The 23416-nt window shown below is 37.0% G+C and overlaps 1 protein-coding gene across 5 annotated transcripts in view; it reads right to left on the reverse strand.

The window, feature by feature from the left end:
* The window catches only part of ADGRB3 (adhesion G protein-coupled receptor B3), a 727154-nt gene that overhangs the window by 385510 nt on the left and 318228 nt on the right, over positions 1–23416 (reverse strand). For all 5 annotated transcript variants that reach the window (XM_047734013.1, XM_047734014.1, XM_047734011.1 and 2 more), the window contains 2 exons: positions 12744–12845; positions 12262–12368 (listed from right to left, as the gene is read on the reverse strand). In XM_047734013.1, the coding sequence (XP_047589969.1) occupies positions 12262–12368; positions 12744–12845 (209 nt within the window). The remainder of the gene's footprint in view (positions 1–12261; positions 12369–12743; positions 12846–23416) is intronic.

The raw sequence follows: 23416 nt of genomic DNA on the forward strand, positions 1-23416 counted from the left end.
ACAACTGTTGGAGGTGCCATAATTATTCATATTTTACAGATAAGAGTATCAACTTAGTATGTTGAACTGCATTCCCCAGGATTGTTTAGCTCTGGAATTGCACTAAGATTTAAGTTCAAGTAGTAGATTTCGGAGTTCCTGCTCTTAACCACTACATGCTTAACTGCTAGAAACTGTCAAAATGCTTAGATATTTAAAAATCATTCTTAATCATGTTTATTTTAAAGAGATACTAAATCTTTTTTCATATGAAAAAAGAATACAAGAAAGAAGAGACTGGAAGCAACTTCCCAGGTTGTTGAGGTACTGCCAATTATTTGAGTAATAGTCATTATTTGGAATTTAGTGTATAAATGTTCCTAAAGCCATTTACCAATATCTATAGAAGACTTTTTCTTTTTTTTTTTTTTTAAAGATTTTATTTATTTGAGAAAGAGTGAACAAGAGAGAACACGCGCAGTGGGGAAAGGGAGAAGCAAGTTCCCCTCTGAGCAAGGAGCCCAAAGTGGGCTCAATCCCAGGACCGTGAGATCATGACCTGAGCTGAAGGCAGATGCTTAACTGACTGAGCCACCCAGGTGGCTCTATAAAATACTTTGTAAGTAGTTTATTCAAGCGAGGGAAAAATCCGCATGGATATATCAAGGATTCTATTCTTGGGGCTGTATTTTCTAATTTTTTAAATTTAGTCACTGAAGTACTTCAGGTTTATAATTTTGGTATTTCCTTTAAAAATCATAATTATCAGTAATTTAGTCTGCTCACACTGCAGCACTCTGTAGCATCTTTGTTCCAAAGGGCAAGTCTTAAAAGTTTCTGTGTCATTCACATTTAATACTGTTGACAAGATCGACAGTGAAAAGGAAAAAAAAAAAAAAACAACTGAATTATAAAAATAGTTGCTTTTTATAGTTCTGGATTAAGCCTTCTTGTTCTTTATATAGACAGATATGGTGAGGGTCATGGTTTAAAGAGTAGGTGTGTTTCTGAAATAACCTTATTCTTTTCACTCTATGCCTCCTACTGCCAGCCACAGTTGTCTCTATTGTGTGAATCCTAAAAAAAGGTTTATCATAGTCATTTTGTGCAAATGACACACTTTAAACATCATATATTTATATATTTTTTCAGCATCACTCCTACAGTCCATCTGTAAGGTATTTTAAAGGTTCTCACAGCTCTAAGTGACTTCAATTAAAAGATAATTATACAAGAAACTTTTTTCATAAAACAATAATCTAAATACATATTTTTGCTTCAGGTCATAACTATCAATTATCTAAGACCAAAGTCATTCATTAGACGATGGTATTAAATTATTTGCAGATCTATCTGCTGTCTCTAGGAAAGAGAGATCATCCCGTATTGAAAAGAAAGCGTACCCTTTGTTCTACTCTATTAATGGTTCTTAATTTTCCCTATATCTGATACAAAAAACCTGCATTCATGTTAGAGCTGTTCTAGGGCTTGGGGTTCAAATTTGAAAAGACAATTCTTGTCTGGAGACAAATTGATGGAGAGATTTAGTCCAGAAACCTCCTGCATGAATTATGTATGTTTTGCACAGAACCCAGGAAAAAGAACCCTTGGCCAGGGGTATTTGGTACCCCGGTTCTTACCCCAGGAATTCCTGAAGTGAGAGATAGGATGCCATAAACTTGAGGATTCCCATTTATTGTTACAAGAATAAACTGAGTCATGAAGAAAACTGACGAAGAAAAGTCAATTAGCTATACACTATGCATATCTCCCTGTAAAACCTATAAATTTATGAGAACATAGTAAATTTACCTAAAAGGAAAAACACACACACACACACACACACACTGGAATTAGCTTTAATTTCAGAGTGGCTAGAATTAGTCAAAAGTACAATTCCTGAGCAAGGGACATAGGTAGCTAAGATTTCTTTCCTTAACATCAAATCAGTCTGAAGCTCTTATTAATATTCTGACCTAGGAGATAGAATTAGAGCATGTTCCTTGAGTTCAAAGCTATATAAAACAGTCACAGACTGGGACCCCAAATTTTCAGGAACCACCTAAGTGGGAGACGGAGCATTAAGTCACCCAATATTTCTCTATGGTTTTTTCAGTTATATTTCCATTACTTAAACTTCCTAGTTCTTGTGATATTGTACCAGTCAGAATGGGATAGATTATGCTGTGATAATAAACAATTTTAAAATATCAGTGCCTAAAAACAATAAAAATCCATTTCTCACTCACACTATATATGTAACTCAGGTCATCAGGAAGTCTCTGCTCATCATAGTCTAGGGGTTTGGGGTGATGGAGGTTGAAAGATTTTGCATTGGCAACAGCATTCTCAGCCCCAACAAGACAAAGACCACTTCCTTACACAACCAGTTGGACAGTTCTAGTCACACATGTATACCTAACTTCAAGGAGTGAAGTAACACAATCCTCCCAAGTGCCCAGAAGAGGAAAACTAGGTATCACCTAACAGAGGTATATCCTGTGGTATGGAAACTGGCTAGCAATCATTTAATTTCTTTGCATTCATCCACCAAAACTTTCCCTTCTTTATGTTTTAATTTTTTTACATTGTTTACCATTTTACTTCTTTGCATTCCTCTGCCAAAAATTCAACCTTAGATAAAATCTATCCCTGTGCTCCTCAAACATTAATGTACAATGAGTCACAGAGGGAGCTTTTCAAAATGCAGATTCTGATTAAGGTGGTCTGGGACATGGTTTCAGATTCTGCATTTCTAACAAGTTCCCAGGTGCTGCTTGCTGATACTTCTGGTCTTCGGAAAACGTTTTAGCTCCACCAAATGCCTTCTCTGCACCTGCATCCAAGCAGCTCAACTGTGCTGGAGAAAAATCACAACTAAATTGACTAGCTGCACTCTAAGTTCTTTATTTCAAACCTCAGTATAATACAACTTTTGGCAACCCCTAAGTACACCTGCTTCACACTGTTCTTTATTGTCCTGCCTTCCTCATTTCAGAAAATGACATTCCCATCAGCCAAATGTGTTCACTCAACCTTAATGAAGGATAACATCATCTCTCATCTGGATTACTGCAGCAAGCTTGACAGGTTCCAGTTCTGCCACCCTATAGCTTATTCTCCATAGAACACCATATGACTCTCTTTAATTATAATGAGTCACATCGCTCTTACTATAATGGCTTCCCATTGCATTTAGAATAAAATTCGAACTCTTAGCAAAGGTCTTTAAGGCATAGAATTATTTTTTCCCTACATAGCTCTCCAACTTCATCTCATGACATTCTCTTCTTGCTCAATACCTCTGGCAACTAGATCATCTTTCACTTACTTAAAGACTTCGAAGATTTTCCAAATGCTATTCCCTCAAATGGAAGGCATTCTTATTCTCTGACATACTCATTCTTTTCACTCTTTGAATGTCCAGATCCATCTCATATTTCAGGCCACAGCTTTAAATGTCATTTCTCCATAGAGACCTCTCTGACGTTCTTATCTAAAGCAGTCCCCAAACTTTATTTCCTATGTTGGTACTTGGTTAATTTCCTTCGGCATATCACAATGTGTAATTATATATCATTTCTTGTCTACTCTATTTGCATTTTGTGTGTGTCACATTCAAGTTTTATCTTTAGATCCCTGCATTCTTGCATATTGTACATAAAGGTCAGTAGGTATTTGTAGAATAAGTTAATAGGTAGTTGAATGGATAGGTGAGAGATTGAATAATAAAGTACACTTTCCTTTTATTTCTTTTTCCTTCGACATTAGCCTAATTCACTCTAAAGTATATTTTATTAAATCATCCTATAAATAAATTTCAAGTCAGTGAATTTCAACTGCTAAAACTAACCCTAACATTTCATCTCTAAGTCACACTAAATCTGTAACCTGGGAGAATCCTAAAATTCTTTTGGGTTTTTATAGACATAATCAATAATATATCGTCAGTTTAAAAAAATGAAGAAAAGACTGCGCCCTCAGAGAACAGCGCCCAATTACTCCCATCACCCTGGCCTCTGACCGTGCTCCGAGCTGACCGAGCCTGCAACCAGTTCAAGGAAGATGTTGCTGCGGCTGAGATCGAGGAGGTTGCTGCTTGTGTTCTCCTCAAGGATTTTGATGGATTCCTTTCTCACATTGAGATCCTTCATCCATTTTGAGTCTATTTTCATGTGTGGCGTAAGGAAATGATCCAATTTCATTTTTCTGCATGTGGCTGTCCAATTTTCCTAACACCATTTATTGAAGAGGCTGAGATATCACCTCACACCAGTCAGAATGGCTAAAATTAACAAGTCAGGAAATGACAGATGCTGGCGAGGATGCGGAGAAAGGGGAAACCCTCCTACACTGTTGGTGGGAATGCAAGCTGGTGCAACCACTCTGGAAAACAGCATGGAGGTTCCTCAAAATGTTGAAAATAGAACTACCCTATGACCCAGCAATTGCACTGCTGGGTATTTACCTTAAAGATACAAACGTAGTGATCCGAAGGGGCATGTGCACCCGAATGTTTATAGCAGCAATGTCTACAATAGCCAAACTATGGAAAGAACCTAGATGTCCATCAACAGACAAATGGATAAAGAAGATGTGGTATATATACACAATGGAATACTATGCAGCCATCAAAAGAAATGAAATCTTGCCATTTGCGACGACGTGGATGGAACTAGAGGGTATCATGCTTAGCGAAATAAGTCAATCGGAGAAAGACAACTATCATATGATCTCCCTGATATGAGGGAGAGGAGATGCAACATGGGGGTTAAGGGGGTAGAAGAAGAATAAATGTAACAAGATGGGAATGGGGAGGGAGACAAACCATAAGTGACTCTTAATCTCACAAAACAAACTGAGGGTTGATGGGGGGGGGGGGGTGTTGGGAGGGGGGGTGGGGTTATGGATATTGGGGAGGGTATGTGCTATGGTGAGTGCTGTGAAGTGTGTAAACCTGGCGATTCGCAGACCTGTACCCCTGGGGATAAAAACATATGTTTATAAAAAATAAAATTAAAAAAAAAAAAGGATGATTGGGAAAGGAGAAGCAAAGGATTGTGAGTAGGAAATACTTGTCACTTGCTCTAGTTTCAGGTATCAGGAAATAGAAACACCAAGTAAAGTGAGCCAGATCTGAGAAAAAAAAAAAAAAATGAAGAAAAGTATAACTTGAGAAGTATTTCATTATGTATCTATATAGTGGACTCCCTTAAAATTCCCTAGGAAACACTATTCTATGTATTTAAGAGTTTTTTCTTTTTTTATAATACAATTAAAATTTATTGGTTTAGTACAGTAATTCCTTTAAGGCTGATGATTTTGCCACTAAAACTAGAAAAATCCGTATAAATTACAAAAACCACACTCCCTAGAGTATCACATAGCTATGGATGAGATAAACTAAATTTCCAGAAAAAGGAGAGCCTTTCTAAGGTAACCAACAATTTTAGTCATGGCAGAGGTGTTGCTAAATCTGGGCAAGAAGTGAGGGGCAGGTGTAACCCTGGAAGAGGACCTTTAATGAAGAAAGAGAAACTAGTGTTTTTTATTTGCCTAGCACTAGAAAAATGTATTGGAAATTTGAGAGTCCCTAAAAATCTTACTGGAATTTTTTCTCCATGAGACATTTTACTAAGTTTTTGAAATGCGTAGGAAGTTGAGAAGCTAAGATGAAAACTTCTAAAATGCAGAGAATAATTTTCTCCAACCTTGTAAGTTTGCATTTGGAAAAAATTTTGAAGTTGCTTGGAAAGAAAGCTCAAGTATTAAGCTGGTTGGTACCTCTTGAAGGAGAGAACTGAATCTTCTACAGTTTCTCAGGGTTGATGGGATAGGCAAACATAGGCTCTCCATCCAGAGCCTTTAAGACACACAGTAGGGGCGACTGTGTGGTTCAGTGGTTTAAAGCCTCTGCCTTCGGCTCAGGTCGTGATCCCAGGGTCCTGGGATCGAGCCCCGCATTGGGCTCTCTGCTCAGCGGGGAGCCTGCTTCCTCTTCTCTTTCTGCCTGCCTCTCTGCCTACTTGTGATCTCTGTCAAATAAATAAATCTTTAAAATAAATAAATAAATAAATAAATAAATAAAATCTTAAAAAAAAAAGAAAAAAGACACACAGTGGAAGAAGGAGGACTAAGCAGAGGTAGTCTTACTAAAATGCAAATCACCTCAACCCAGATCAAATCTCAACTGCATTGAAGTATCAGCTCCTCACTGTATCTGGATTTAAAAAAAAAAAAAAAAGGAGGAATGCTTTTGGTGGACATTGACATTGTCTAAAAACCCTACATGTGTTTTACACAATGTCTGGCATTTAATAAAACTTAGGAGATATACCAGATGATGTGACTGATAAAATAAGCCCATTCACAAATTATCCAGATATTAGATTTCACTTTGATAAGTAATTTAAAATGACTGTGGTCCATTCTTTGATGGAGAATTCTAAAAGAGTTGAAATCTTAAAAAAATAAGATAAAATAAACAAACAAAAACCATTAACAAATGTGTATTCTAGATCAGGAGTTAGTGAACTATATAATCTGTGGGCCAAATCCAGCCCATTGCTTGTTTTTGTGTAAAGTTTTACTGGAACTCCATAATGTTTACTCATTGTTTATGGCTGGTCTTGTGCTACAACAGCAGAGTTGAATAGTTAAAAGAGCAACCTTATGGGATGTAAAGTCTAAAATATTCACTATCTTCTTGAAATATATTAAACTGTGAACTTTGGCATATGAATTGCTTAGAACATTAAAATTTAGTTAACATTTTACTTCCTTTTCTCCCCCATCAGCTCCTTCAGGGTAGACAGGATTCAATAAATGTGAGTTATTGTCATTTGCTGAACACTTAGTGAACTCATAATTTTATTCAGGACCACATGCTAAATACTCTGGAATTGTGAGGTTGAACTAAGATCCTAAAACTTCAACATTTGATCCTGAATAAAAGAAAGAGGTTTCTGTCCACTTAAAAGGAAATAATGTTCTTGAGCTTCTCCTTGGCATTGTTGAGTTTTGCAATGACTATCTGAGCTCTGGGAGTGAGTATGCTGACAACCTTGAAAATTGGCAACAAGAACAAAAAGGAAGTCCGGTGCCATGTCATTAGTACTTAAAACAAGGGTGTCCACGTTATTCCAAGAGAGGACGATGTAATTATATATACATGTATATGAATACTGAATTAATGTTGTAATTAGTAATGATAATAGCTCACATTTACTAAATGTGTACTATGGTAACAATTCCATTTTATTGGCCTAAGGTGAACTCACCACTGGTGTTTTTAAGAATTCCCATGCAATTATAACAGTCACCCAGGATTAAGAAATTCTGATTTAGCTTCTTCTCCCTGCTTTCACCATCATCTGCTGTGTTCCAACCATACTGTATTACAAAAAGCTGGCAGAACAAGTAACTCCCGTATCTCAGACTCACTTAGCTCCACTTAATTAATGACTACTTGAAAACAAAAATCATCTGCTAGTTCTCCTGGCTGGCTGGACTATAGTATTGGGTTCTTTGTTTCTTAACTACTTATTAAAAAAAAACAAGACTTTCATTTTTTTTGGCTCAATAAATATCTGTCGTAAGCAAAAACTATGGTGGCTATTGTCTTCCTTTCCTCTAAATTAACTGCAGTAATAAAATGTATTATCCTCCCTGAATCACTATATAGTACTCTTAAAACTGAAATAACACTGTATATTAATTATATTGGAATTAAAATAAAGTAAATAAAAAATTAAAAAATATTCTACTCTTTTAGGCAGTGTGCTGGGTACTTATGCAATGAGGTATTGGCCCAAAACTGTAACATGTGAAGAGTTTTGTTGCAATGGAGCAAAATTCACCTGGAAGGTAGGGAATATATAGAAAAAAAATAAAGCACATCTATTCTCTGTCTCTCTTTGCCTTTGTCCCTCTGGGTCTCTTTCCCTCTCTCTTCCCTCAAGCTTCCCCTAAAGGAAGATAGCTCTAACTTTGTCTCTCTAACCTAATAATCCAACGATAGAAGTAGAGGAAAATAGGAGAAACAAAGTCCTCAAAGTAGGATTCAAGCTTTTTGACATCCCTGACCACAAAATCAATCTTCTGATGACTAGACTACTGCTCCTAATTCCATATTTACTTGTTTGTTAAATGAAGGTTTGAAAAATAGAAAAGAGGTTTTAAGGGATAATGACTTCATATGGAAGGACTTTTACTAGAGCGATGTCTTTGACCCTTCTCAATCCCCGATCACTCACTCATCTCCAGGGAAGGAGGAATGACATATGCCTGATGAATTTAGGAAAAGGTATTGGTATGCTTGGCTCAAATTTTGCTTTAGAACGCTCTACATGCAGAGTATGTATCCTGTTTGTTCTACGCAATTTATCACTTCAGGAGTAGGTGTATGTGTGTGTGTGCATGTATATGCATGTATATATGTGTAAGCATGTATCTGTATGTGTGTAAAATAGAGCGGGGAGAGAACCAGCGACAGACAGACAGACAGAGAGACAGAGAGGAGGGATGGGGGTAAGAAGAGGCTGTCTGTGACTGCCCAGGTATACCAGACACAGGGGGATCTGTTTATTTAATCCAGGGAGATCTTGCCCCAGTTTGGCCACAATATTCATCCTTCTTCTTCAAAGAACTTTATGAGTAATAAGAAAATTTGTCTGACTCCTGTGCCTGTTTCTTAATAGGCTTTAAAATTATTTGTACTTTATTTGGTCTAAGATTCAGAAAATATCCCAGAAATTGAAAGGAAATATTAACATATGAGAAAATATGAAAATTTTAAGAATCCTACTACACTTTATTCTTCTACCCTCAATGTTCTAAAATTGTGTGCATTCATTTGTGACTTGTCTTTTTTATGAATAACAGTTGGATCATGTTAAATTTTGTACCTTATAAGGTTTCAAACAACTTCATGATTATTACCCTATTGAAATTCCTCTGAAATGGCCAAATAATTTCATAAAATAATGTCATCAATCACTCCACATTTCTAGATATTTTTGGGCTAGGAAAATTGCACATGAGGGATAATACTTACTAATTTCACATGGTTAAAATTCATGAACATTAAGTCTGGTGTATCACCTGAGAACTCTCCAGCTGCCAGCATGCTTCTACTGATTAGAAAAGTGGCAGAGTCATTCTTTAAAAGCATCTATGGAATATTTAGTATATATGCTTAGCACTGTGTTAGTCACTAGATAAATAAAGATTAAAAGAAAAAAAAAACAACAACATGGTTTCTGTCCTCACAGAATTCAAACTAAATGTTCAGTGTAACGGATTAATGACTTTATATACTATACTGATTAACCACCCCCATTCTGTCTACTTCAATTGGGTTATAATTAAGAGAATTAATAGAACATACTCAACTAATGTTTTAACTGATGATAAAATGTCATTTCAAGCTTAGTTTATGACTATAATTTCATAGAATGAATTTTTAAAATAATGTCATCTATGTATATATGTACATGTAAAAGAGTTGGAAAACAGATCTATTTACCTAAAATAGTTCCCTGTAGTAGGTAACAATTAATATTTAATGAGCTTTACAATTATAGAGGGGGGCACAAAATGAAATCTTTCGAAGAAAATAGAACAATTAAATTGTGAAATAGTAAATTCTACTAAAGAAGAAGATGCAGAGTCTGCAAAGTAATTTTAGAACTTGTGGGAATCAGAACTGTTCTTTAGCACAAGCAATATCTAGCTTTGCTACTCAGACAAAGCATGAGAAGCAAAAGGAGTAAGAGTATGAAGGGAAGCTGGGTTCACTTCCATCTCCAATGGACTTTAGTTAGAGTACACATGATTAAGTCGAAGTATTAGGTAAGCATTATTTAAGGCACAGATTGGTCCTATACTTTCCCAAATAGGAGACATGATCCGTAGGTAAGTACTAGATGTGTGTATGTAAGCATATACAATCGTGTGTATATTTCTGTATGTCTGTTTAAACATAATTCATGTGTGAAAATACATGTGACATCAATCTTATATATACATCTATCTATCCACTCATCTATCTACCTATCTACTTCATCTGTCTTTATTTACATTTTTCCACATGTACAGTTCACATTAATAAAATGTTGAGTTCTAAAATTTTACTCTTTTTGAGATATTTTAACTCAATGTATTTTGTGTACATGTAGGTATTAATACCTCATGTTTATAAAATTCTTTACAATATGTAAACATTTCAACAGTATATAGTATGTCATCTGCTCTTCCGTAAAATCTCCAGAGATGTTAAGAGGATGCTAGTAACTTCAAATAAACTAAGAATTGAGATCATATGACTTTTCTGTAAAACACAAAGCTTGAACCTACCCTCACTACCAGAATCTAGGGCACATTGTTTTAAATCAAAAGTTCAGGAGGTAGCATGGCCTCTAGAAAATACATTAAGCTTGTAGCAATTGTACCTGGACACAACTTCCACTCTTTGCCTGACAAAACTGGATTGACATTGGCTGTCAAATTATTGATTGAATGATTTCTATGGAATTCACAATTAGAGATCAATTCTTCTATTTCACAGTGTGTTTCTGTTTCTGTTCATTATCAGACGATTTGCACTCACAGAATACAACTCATTTAAATATTACTATATAAACACTGAATTTAGAAAGTAAAAAATTTCTGCAAAAATGTGACATTACATATTAATAAATTCATAAGGATTGACTTATGTTTTACTTACTACATGCAATTACTCCCATTCATTACTCTAGATTAACAGGAATTGAATATGGATATTATTAAGATTAAGTAAACAAAGTTGAATGTCTACAATTAGGGAGAAGTAAAACTCATTAAAATTAAATTCATTAGGAAATTTTTGGTTAATCTTTATTCTGAAATATACTGGTCTAAGTATTTAAACTTATTAATAAAATAACTTCATATTCTTATATTTTCTTTTATGAAACAAAGCTATATATTATATTCTGTATATATATATATATATAAATATGTATTTTAATTTTGACAGAAATAAGGCTCAGCGAAACGAAATATTATCAATTACCAATATACACATAAATATATATTATTAAATAGAGGTATTTGTGGGTAGCCAGCATAAACTGACATACATGTCAGTATTTCTGTGTAACACACATATGTGTATGTATCTGTGCATATATATATATATTAAAAACAAGAACAAGGCTCCAAGTAGTCAAACACTCATCAAGTCAATTACTATTACTGATTTGATAAGTAAACATATTAACATTTGGTTTTCAGATTTTCTTAATATGATTTTTTTTTGTTTATTTTTTGGATAATCGAATATATTTGCTTCATCAATATGGATTATTATTGTATGAGCTAAATCCCCATCCCCGAGCAAGAATCCTCTTTGGGGTTTTTTTTATTTTTTAAGAATTATGCGTATTTGTGAGTGCCAGTAAAAAATTAAAAGAAAACATAAGCACAACAAAAGTTAAAGTTTTTTTAACTAAACATCAACCCTGTCAATGTTCAACTTTCCAGCTGGCTCATGATCATATTGTTATAAACTTCACAATGTTTATTCAATGTTTATTCCTTGATGGAGTTCCTCCCAATTGTCAGGATGAGATAACAACAGTCTCCAATAATGACAATGGCTTGCACTTGTAAAATACCAAGCGAAATTCATCTGTGCTCAGAATATTCATACATCGTATTTTGTGAATAATTCAATGATGTGTGGGAACAGAGGGGCTTTTTTTTTTTTTTTTTTTAAATTTGGCCCACTTCATCTTTTGCAAGTAATTAATTTTCTTTGGTGCAATAACATTGTCATTTTTTCAATATCTTAATGTCAAAATGCAGTGAGAAATTTGATACCTAAGTGACACAGCTTATCATTTCTTAAGTACTAAAATGTAAAAGAATATAATTTAAAAATGTATGGTATTTTTAAGTAAGTCTTATATACTATTCAACACGGATCTGTGCTAATCATGATATATAATGTAACTCCTATAGATAAAAACTGAATAACAAATTTTGCTCACGACTTGTCCCCATTAGACAAGGAATTCTTTCATTTAAATAGCAGATACCATAAAAACCCAAACCCTAGGAATGAAGCAGTTTAGCACTGACTTATCAAAATTAGCTTTCTGTCATGTCACTTTTTCCTTCAGGCATTTTTTCAGAGGTTTTGGCTGATTTGATTATAAAGCAGAAGGTTAAATTCTCACACAGTGATCATTAGGAAAAAATAAACAGAGCAAGTACTAAAGCTGGTTTTGCACCTACTGAATGCTGCAAGTGTCTGTACTCATTTGATATGCATCTTGCAAAGCTCGGCTGTTCCCAGAAGGCCACTCCATGAAGACTGAGAGAGCAGCGTCTGCTAGTGGTGCCTGTGTGTCACAAAGAACAGAGAGAAGCTTTATTACAGAGATGCTACAAGGCATCACATAACTGGGAGGCAGGCTAAAGAACTAAAGGGTTTGTACATTTTCCTGCCTTAGAAGACATACATATGAAAATATTACATTGATTATTTTTATAGTGCATGTCAATCACACTGAGAAACCACTGCATTAGCAAGAATTTCTAGGTCTCTTCATTGGCTCCATCTATGAAGCACTTTACTAAAATTGCTTTATTATTAATTGCTTATTGGACAGATTCATTGATGGATATAGGACAAAAGGATGACTTCATAAGCCAACATAGCATGCTGTTTGTGGATGGCGATCCTAATTTGGTTTCGGTAGGTCATGATACTTTACCTGTAGCATTCAGTGGGCACTGATTGAATGCCAAGTCACCCGCCGGGGTCCTTTTCCACACCATCGACATCAGATAATCCTCTGGGCATATTTCATAAGGTGCTGCAATTTAAAACAGAGGGATTTGAATGCCAGCAGTGTTTGTTTTTCTAAATACTGGCAATAAACAGTCCTCAAATGCATCTCTCTATCTGCGGAACTCTTTCATTTTCTTTAAAGTATATTCTTTACTGAGATGTTAGAGATGTCTTCATAAACAAAAAACCCACCAGGTTTCATTTCATTATCTATGAAATCTCCACAAAAATGTTCTTTCTTTGGAAAGTGCTTACTCTGGAGACTTTTTTAAAAAGTCATTTGAATTTGCTTATAAATTGAACATTATATTCAAGCATATAAAAAAATCTTTCCAATATTTATAATGTTTCGAAATATTGTGCAATAAAATTATTTCCAATAAACTGAAAGCCATATTAGAATTATTAGCTCTAAGCGTTAAGAGAAAATAAACATAAAAGGCAAGAATATGTAACTTCTTTTTTTTTTTTTTTTAAGATTTTATTTATTTATTTGACAGACAGAGATCACAAGTAGGCAGAGAGGCAGGCAGAGAGAGAGGAAGGGAAGCAGGCTCCCTGCTGAGCAGAGAGCCCGATGCGGGACTCGATCCCAGGACCCTGAGATCATGACCTGAGCCGAAGGCAGCGGCTTAACCCACTGAGCCACCCAGGCGCCCAAGAATATGTAACTTCTTATTCTTCATACAAGAGCAATGATGTCAATCACACTACATCATATGAAAATGAACTGATTTGATCTTTTGGCCTTCATATTTTCAAAAACTCAATTTAATTACTGAGATGAGAAAGTTAAAGGGAATCCCAAGAATAACAGAGGTATACCAGAAATATTTTAATAGGAAGCCAAAGACTTGTAAAGTCTGTCTATCCTCTGTTCTGCATTGAACCTCACACCTTGCTCCTAGAAAGAACATACCAGTCCTTGCTCTGGACACACCTACTCTTGTACTTTTTTTTTTTTTACAAGATTTTATTTACTTATTTATTGGACAGACAGGGATCACAAGTAGGCAGAAAGGCAGGCAGAGAGAGAGAGGAGGAAGCAGGCTCCCTGCTGAGCAGAAAGCCCGATGTGGGGCTCCATCCCAGGACCCCGGGATCATGACCTGAGCCGAAGGCAGAGGCTTTAACCCACTGAGCCACCCAGGCGCCCCTACTCTTGTACTTTTTAATACAGCACTGCCACACACATGCTCATATATTTGTGTTCCTCAGCTGCCTGGCATCTGTTGTCTTCTCATCTCAGTATCTTGCAACTAATGGTTTGTCTGGCACACAGAAGTTGTTCAAAATTGAATAAATAAATGAAGCAATATTTCAATATATAAATACCTTTAATAAGTAAACAGACTCTCCCAAAAGTACCTAATATATATGTATGTATAAGTGTGTAGACATATATGTGTATATATATGTACCTAATATATATGTGTGTATATATATATACATATATATGTATATATATGAGTGTGACTCCCAGGGAGAGATTCCTTCCTTTGAGAATATACTATTTAATCCATGATAATCATAATCTACAGATACTGATTTTATTTCAGAATTTATGAGCTCATTAGGATACATTATAACTATTAGTGGAGAAGAATACAATTTCAGAAATTACAATCTTGAAACAATATTTTCTATATCTGGGGTAGCAGGGCCAGAAGAATCTGCTCTTTGTGGGGTGGGGATCAGACAAAAATGGGCAAAGTGGTTCCCAGTTTGCTAATCTCTGTGGTCAGTGTGGAAGTGGGTGGTTGCATGCTCTTGGCTGGTGGTAACTGCTGTCTCCCTTAATTTAGTTTTCTGCTGTTTCTATTCTTGTGATATTGGAGGAGGGAGCCCTGTGGAGGGGCTGTCCCTACCTTCGCTTGAGTTGAAGCGTTTTTTGGTGATTTTTAAAAAATTTTATTATTTTGTATTTTTGATTTATGATGACTCCACCTCTATTCATCAGCACCACTCCCAGACCAGACTCAGTGGCAAATCCTGGTCTTGGGTCCCAGGAAAGGGCCAGGCTAGCCTGAGCCATCCTGCCCCCTACAACAGCCTGGATGAGTTAAAGAGGCCAGAAGGGCACACTTGGCTCATGAAGGGGGAGGAGTGGTGATGACTCCCCCTGAGAACAAACATGTAATAAAAAGAATGTTTAGAATCTGAAAATAATAATAATAATAATAATTATTATTGACCTCTCTTGTTGCCTGTTTCCCATATGGTAAAAGAGACTACTAATCTCTACCTCATAAGATTATTGGGGAAGATTAAATGAGTCCATGCATATAAGACTTTTAATAAGGGTTCACTGTTATACTATTATTAATACATTGAAATAATCTAGGGAAAGTATTTAACAAAGGAAAAAGCAGGGCATAAGATGATTCTGCAAAAGACACGGGGACCAAGGACAAGGACCAAGGAAGAACTGTCCAAGTGCCTTGTGGAGGCCTGACAGAGAATAGCTTTCTAGGACCCCAAAGAAAGTATTCTCAAGGAGGAGGGAGAAGTCAGAGTGTAAAACACTATGGAGACAGTCCAGTGAGTAATGCCAAGATGAGAACATTAGGTTTGGCCTTCAGGAGATCTCCGGTGGGGTAAGGTGGAGACATTTTATGAAAATGGGGCTGGTAAAGGTTGAAACGACTGCTAAACCATCACCAAGCAAAGAGTCCCTCAATTGGAAACTGTTGCCTAAGTATTTTAATGAGAACCTAGACTATTAACTCAGCATGAGGGCAATTATCTTGAATAATTGGAAGTAGCCAAGAAGATATGCAGGAAGTCAAAGCAAAGGCTACTGAGTCAGGATTCTAGAATCTAGTCCTGCTGATACCTCCACCACTTGAGATAATCCTCTTATTTGAGGGCCTTGGTGCCATCATCTGCAAAGAGGTAGGAGGTGGGATAGTTCATTTGCAATGTCCTTTTCAGTTCTAAAATGTCCACATGTTTAAACCATTATCTTGTGTTATCTGTCCAAGCTGTTACAGGGGGCAGGGGGCTCAAGCTAGCCTGGCCCTTTCCTAGGACCCAAGACCAGGATTTGCCACTGAGTCTGGCCTAGGAGTGGTGCTGATGAATAGAGGTGGAGTCATCATAAATCAAAAATATAAAATAATAAAATTTTTAAAAAATCACCAAAAAACGCTTCAACTCAAGCGAAGGTAGGGACAGCCCCTCCACAGGGCTCCCTCCTCCAATATCGCAAGAATAGAAACAGCAGAAAACTAAATTAAGGGAGGCAGCAGTTACCACCAGCCAAGAGCATGCAACCACCCACTTCCACAGTGACCACAGAGATTAGCAAACTGGGAGCCACTTTGCCCATTTTTGTCTGATCCCCACCTGACAAAGAGCAGATGCTTCCAGCCCTGTTATCCCATCCAACCTCCTGCTATATGGCCAACGAGGCCAGGGAAGTGTCTCCTGAGAGGGGGGGTGACAGTGTCAGGAAGAAAAGACAAAGTCCAGAGTTAAGACTGTGGGAGGGAGGTCAGTCACTGCTACACAGCTAGGTGGTGCCCAGATTAATGACAATGAAGGGGAAATAGTAGGAAGAAGGAAAAGTTAGCAAATGTTGGAGCCACAGTAAGAATGTGATCAGTTTGGCTTCTGATCCCAGCTCTTACTTGCTATGTTGCAGTCAAGCCCTGATGTACATCCTCTGCTCCCAGTTGTGAATTGGCAACACATATGTGTTTTCCTTGGTTCAGATGTTTTTCTTGAACTTTAAACTGGCATATCCAAATGCTGAGTGACACTTACTTACTGCTTGTTCTTTCTGTTCCAAAAAAATCTCGGAGTCTGTCTCCCTACATTTCAACTCCTACCATTTTCTCCATAATGCTGCTTGTTTTCTCTCCTTGTATTCCCTAACTCTGTTAATGGTGTCTCTAATCTTGTGAGCATAACTGAAGCCATAAGAGTCATCTTCTACGGATTGTTCTCTTCTCGTTAACTTACCATGATTCTAATTTCATTGTTTACCCAAGCAACCATGAGGGGAACAACCTCATTGGTTCATTTGGCATTGACCTGACACGTGCCAGGCTCTGTTCTAGAGAATCAATGGTGCATGAGAGCAGCACTCTCTGTCTCATGGAGCTTTCAGTCAAAGGGAAGAGGCAGAGATCAAACAATTACATGTACCATTACTTGAGGAAAACTATGATAACCTCTGCAAATAGGAAGTACAGAATGTTACTTCAATCTAAACTTTGAAGAACAGAAGGCTTCCTGGAGGAAAGTGACACTTAATTGTGACTGACTGTACCAGGGGCAGCAAGCACTCTGGGTAGAGTGAACAGTATTTGCAAAGGCCTGGAAGTGGAGAAGAGGTTGGGGCCTGAGACCAGTATTGCTGGAGGGAACAATTTTAAGAGAAGTGTGGAGTGATGATGGGCTGGAAGACAGGCTAACATTAGTGCCTACAGGGCTTCACAGCTACTGAAGGGTTAAACAAAAGATCAACATAATTCAATTTTTAACTTTAAGAAGATTGGTTTGCTTTCTGTGGGTAACAGGGATTGGAGAGCAGTAGGTAGGGCAAGACAATCGAAGAGGTGAGCGTAGTGCATCAGTGATGAAATGATGGTGGCTTTAGGTAGGATGTTTAAAGACGAAGAAAAGGTGAGAACAAGATAAATTTAGAAAGTAGTAGACTAAATAATGTGGCGAATGAAGGACTGAGGGGTTAAGGATGATGCCTGCTTTCTTCTGAGCTGAAGAACTGGGTATAAAGTAGAACTATTTATTCTCTAGTATCTTCTACCTTTAATCCAATTTTCATGCCATATTAACAAAGTAATCTCCAAAATGAAGCTTAATCCCATAACTTGCTGCTTAAAACCTTTCCATGCTTCTCCAGTACTGACAGGATAAAGATAACTCTGCTCTCTGTGATAAATAAAGGCCCTTCTAGCAAGCTCAAAGCTCGAATTCCAGTTATGGCTCTTATTTATTCTCCTATGCACTGCACCAGCCACACAGAATTAATCGTCATCCTCCAAATATTCCACACGAGGTCACATTTGCCTGTGTTTCTGTAAATGTCAACCAAAACTACTTTAGAATAGGAAAAAAAGGAAAATCATAATAAATGTTAAAACTCACAAACTACATCATGCACGTTTTATTACATAATTGAATTCCGTGTAAAACAACTAGTCCATTTTTAATGAAGATACACCAGCAATTAACCTATTAGTACCATTACACCTAATTATCTTTTTTTGGGTTCATTTTACACATCCAACTTCTGTTCAAAATCTCCCTCATTAACTCTTCATTTTTAATCCTTTTCACTTGTATTTTTTTCTGTTTTTCAGTGTTTTTAAACTTAGTTCCACTGGTGAAATTTAGCATTCAATTTTGTTTCTGATTTAATCTTGACACAAAGCAATGAAGAAGCAATTTGCACCCTAGACTTCTTATTCCCCTTTGTGGTTTCAGAAAGCTTTTCACACCTATTGTTATTCTGCCAAAAATTCGCCTTTTTCCCTACGCCCTTCCCCCACCGTCGGCTGTGTTCAGAAACTCTAGTAATTGCAAGCGTTAACCACTAGATGGCACGGATGGGCCAATAGGGTGAAATGTTCACCCGGATCGCAGCTGAAACTGATGAGGTTCAAAATTAAGGTGGGCAGAAGAAGTAGTAACTGTCAGCTAGGGAATATGGGTCAGTGCTTTTTTTTTTTTTTTTTTAAAGGTACAATACTTGAGGAAAAATAAAATTTCTTCTTTTTCAGTAAGTACGACGTTTAGTGATAAAACCAGCCTCAGTTACAAGACCTTTCAGTCTTGGCCTCTTACCTCAGCCGCCACTCTTTCCACATTCTGCCGTCCCCCACTCCCACACTGACCCCTTTGGTGCTTCTCCAATCTTCCCGAGGGGCTTCCACCTCAGAGCCCGTGCACTTGCTCTTTCTTTTTAGGATAGCCCTCCCTTTCCTGCCCAAATGTCTGCATGGTTTTTGGCTTCACTGCCTTTCATCTTTGCTGAAATCTTGCCTTTTCAGGGATTTCCTGACTTCTCTCAAACACTCCTACACCTTCCTCTGTTTTAGTCTTCTCCAAAACGATTGCTGTACTTGTAACTTCTGCATCTTTTTTACTAGCTTTCTTATTTTGCAGTACTATTATTATTATTATCATTATTATTAGTTTATCGATTGCCTTCTCCTACTAGAATGTGAGCACCATGAAGACAATAATTTTTGTTTTGTTTCACTCCTAGAGCACTTCGTACTTAGGAGTCTAGCAAATGATAGGTGGATGCCTATGGATATACTCATATTTTAAGCCAAAAATTACCAAATACTTTTAAAAGTTCTATTTGGGGGGCACCTGGGTGGCGCAATCAGTTAAGCATCCCCCTTCCACCGAGATCATGACCTTGAGGTCCTGGGATCCAGCCCTGCATAGGGCTCCCTGTTCAATGTGGAGCCGGCACCTCCCTCCTCCTCTGCTCCTACCCTCTACTTGTGCTCGCGCTCTCTCTCTCAAATAAATAAAAAAAATTTTTTTTTTAAATATCTATTTTTCCATTACCTCAGTACTAAAGATGACAGAAAATGAGGATGATTCTGCAAAGTACTGAGGACAGTGCGTAAGTGTGTGCATGTATGTGTTTAAGTGAGCAGTAAGTTAACAATATTTGCTTAGGAAAAGTAAGAGAGGGAGGTTAACCTGCTATAGGTTAAATTCCTATAGTTTACTTAAAAATTAACAAAAATGGGTTTCCAAGGTACAAGGTATTGACAAAGGTTGACTTTTGTAGGGCTGTGTTTGACTTGGTAAGAGTCATGGAACCCTGTCCAGAATTCTCCAGTGTGATCTGTATATATCTAACTACAGCGATCAATTATTAATTTCCATTTCCCTAATGAAAATCAGTATGGCCTACCTCAACCAGACCAAAAACAAAACAAACAAACAATATCACAGTAATTTTTCAAGCTTAAAGAGGTCAACAAATTTGTATTTTTCCACATCAGTTCATAGCACTTTGGATTCATTGTGCTTCTTATAGATGGAAACACAGTACACAAATAATAAGAAAGGAAGATAATTAAGGGAATCATACACTCAGACTTGCAAATCTGTAGGATTTTCAGTGTTTTAGTAGTAATGTCAAATCCCATCTGCTTTAAATAATTCAACAAAAGTCATTTGGCATTCATTGAAGATTATATCTTTGAAGAGTTTAGTTCAGAAAACAGGTGTATTTATCCTCATACCAAAAGCAAAACAGCCTAGATATCAAATAAGAATTTATTTCCTTCCACCTTAGGTTTATGAAGTCCCCAGTAGTAGGAAACTTTCTTCTCTTCTCAGTGCATCTTATGGAGTTCATTCATTCTCCAGATATTGATTGAGCGCCCATAATGTCCCTATCACCTTGTAAAATATTGCACATAAAGAAAATGAACAAAAATAATCAGGGTCTCTTAGCTACCAAGATGGTGAGGGAGACGATAAGAGGAGAAATTGTAATACACTGGGATGCCCACTATGATCTGAGAAGTCCTGGTTGCTCTAGGAGTACTTTGGGGGAGAGTATAGCAGCAGCAGATTTCCAGAAGGGATGTCTAAGGATAATTAGGAGTTGGCCAGTGAGGAAGGGGAAAGTGTGCCTTGGGAACCACATGCAGGAAAATCCAGGCAGCAAGGAGAACCTGGTATATCCGAGAAACTGGGAATCAATCAGAATGGCTAGAGTACAAAGTTGGGATGAGTAGAGGTGGGTAATTACTGGAGGGGGAGGGGTGACAAATGGTAAGATAAACTAGGAGTTTGAATTTAGGGCAGGGAAAATTTATTATAATGTGTTGGATGCTATACATGCAGTTCGGGGAATGGACTGCAGGAAAGTGAGACTGAAGGCGGGGCCTGTGACAATCTAAATGGGGTAATTAGGGAAAGGGCATGGCATCACGGGAAGTGGCAATGAGAAGGGAAGCAAGTGGATTCAAAAATCTATCTAGGGGGCGCCTGGGTGGCTCAGTGGGTTGGGCCGCTGCCTTCGGCTCAGGTCATGATCTCAGGGTCCTGGGATCAAGTCCCACATCGGGCTCTCTGCTCAGCAAGAAGCCTGCTTCCCTCTTTCTCTCTGCCTGCCTCTCCATCTACTTGTGATCTCTCTCTGTCAAATAAATAAATAAAATCTAAAAAAAAAAAAAAATCTATCTAGGACAGAGAATGGGCTCAGCTCCATGGCTAGATGCGGGAGGTGAGGAAGAAAGAGAAATAAAAGATGAAAGTCAGGTGTCTAGGAAGAGTGACTGCTGTGCCACAGCTTTAGTTAGAGCACTTGAGGAAGATATTGGTTAGGAGGATAGATGCTGAAAATAGTTTTTGAATTTGAAGTATCTGAGCACCTCTTGGTATTATCAAAAAGGTAGTTGGTGTATGGAACTAAAGCTCAAGACAAAAAGATAAGGTAAAGAGAGAGACTTGGGTTAAGTTTTTTGTTTTTTGTTTTTTTTCCCGGTTCAATGCTACCTATATATATTTTATAAATTAGAAAATACACAATTAGCTCACATCACTCTGTATGCTCAAAATAAAAACATATTATTGTAGGGCAATATGAAGGACTCTTGTTGTTTTGTGCCAACAGCAACTCTGTTCATCAGCTGAAAGATCCCACTGTTTGCTATCGTTAGTGCATAAAAACCCATTTGTAAGATACAACTGTACTTGAAGTCACAAGTGTGTAGTTAGCATGCTGTCTTAAAACAAGGTAGCAATTACCTAGTGATTAGCTGTTAATCTGTCTATTCAAACTAATTTTCTGTCTCTTAAAAATAGCAAAAATTATACAGGGCTTAACTCAATTTGATGTGGAAAATTAGTTTTCACCCTTATGCTAGAATTTCAGCATTAAAGAGAAATTGATTCTATACTGTAGAGTTGGCATGCAGAAAAAAAAAAGGAAGGAAGGAAGGTAGGTAGGTAGGTGGGAAGGAAGGAAGGAAGGAAAGGAGAGGAGAGGAGGGAGGAAAAAAACCATATACTACGCGTGACCCCAATTTCAAATTTCACTTGTTGGCAATTCATTAATTCTTATGTTTTGGGAATTCCTTGTGCTGGGGGATGCAGAGGTGAATGAGATAGATCCAGTCTCTGTGCTCATATAGCTTACAGCTCTAATTTCAGCAGGGGAACACACCCATGGGAAGAATTCACGGTGCTGCTAAGGTCTGAGGGGAAAAGAAGGGCGCTTATCGAACATGTTTTGTAATAGCATTCCTCACATAGAAATGGTTTTTATCAGTGTCAAGTTGAAAGAATGTATAATTGTAACAGCAATATGTACGTATCATGTATCACTGTGACTTAAGCACTCTTGCAAGTGCATTACATTTTTAAATTCATCTCATTCTCATAATAAGAATGAAGTAGATACAATTGTTATTCTCTTTTTAAACATGAGGAAACCAAGGCATTAGAAAAATCACTGCTCAAGGAGGTGGTCCATAGACCTGTGTCAATCAAACAAGACTCTTGGTCCATTCTCTGAGAATCTTAGAGTATCACCAAGCATTTGTTGTTGTGGTAAACAAGGTATTTATATATTTTGCAAAAGTTTTTTTTTTTTTAAGTCTTGGAGATAGCAAACCACAAACTTTAAATTCATTAGCAGACAATGTGTGTTCATTCCCTGTTTGAGGACTGGATGGTGTTTATACATATATACCCTAGAAACAAATCTGATAACTTAGTTTTAATCCTGTACTTCAATTTAGCAGACAAGGTCACTCTAATTCCAACCTGTTAAAAAGAATAATAATAATAATAATAATAATAATAATAATAAAGATAGCTAACTTTAATTGTGAGGAATAGTTCTAAGTGGCTATTTACTAACCTTAAGTGAGACAAGTTTTATATTGGGTACGCTGCTAGAGCATTGCAGTTATTTGCCTTTCTATATTATCTTAGGAACTGTTGAGGATAACCGTGCTTCATCACCTTTTCCAGGTCATGGCACATGTAGAAAATGATAACATTTGGAGGCACACTAGGGTAACGGGCAAGACTACTGTAGGCTGGAGGCTGCCGGCCACATCCTCCTGTCTTGCCAGCTGCCCTGAGGCCTTCAGAATCTCTATTTGTTTATACCTGCGACCAGTCCTAGCCTGACAGGTGGCTAGGAGACAGCCTCGAGGAGCTCTAGCCTAAAAGTATATGCAGGGCTGAGGTTTGGGGAAATCGAGGAACTTGCTATAAAAATACTTATTTTTCTTACCTCCAACATTGCAATGATTTATTTCTAAAGAAGAAAAGCTCCTGCCACAAATTGTAACTACAAAATAAAAATAGTATGTGTGCTAAAAATGTCTATTCAAATTCTACTTAGGTAATCTAACAGCATTTTGAGAGAATAAAATGATTATAAAAGGTAAGGAATTACTATCATAGTCATTTTGAAGTTTTCATTCACATGCTTTTACACAAATTGTTGTATTTTGTATTGTATATTGTACTTCATACAAATGGTCCCATTACAATGTTTATGATATGGAATAAAAATTTTCAAAAGAGCATGTGTCTAGTGGTCTACATTCAACTAGGCTCAATGCAGAGAAA

The sequence above is a fragment of the Lutra lutra genome, chromosome 6, assembly GCF_902655055.1.
Source record: "Lutra lutra chromosome 6, mLutLut1.2, whole genome shotgun sequence".
Taxonomy (NCBI): domain Eukaryota; kingdom Metazoa; phylum Chordata; class Mammalia; order Carnivora; family Mustelidae; genus Lutra; species Lutra lutra.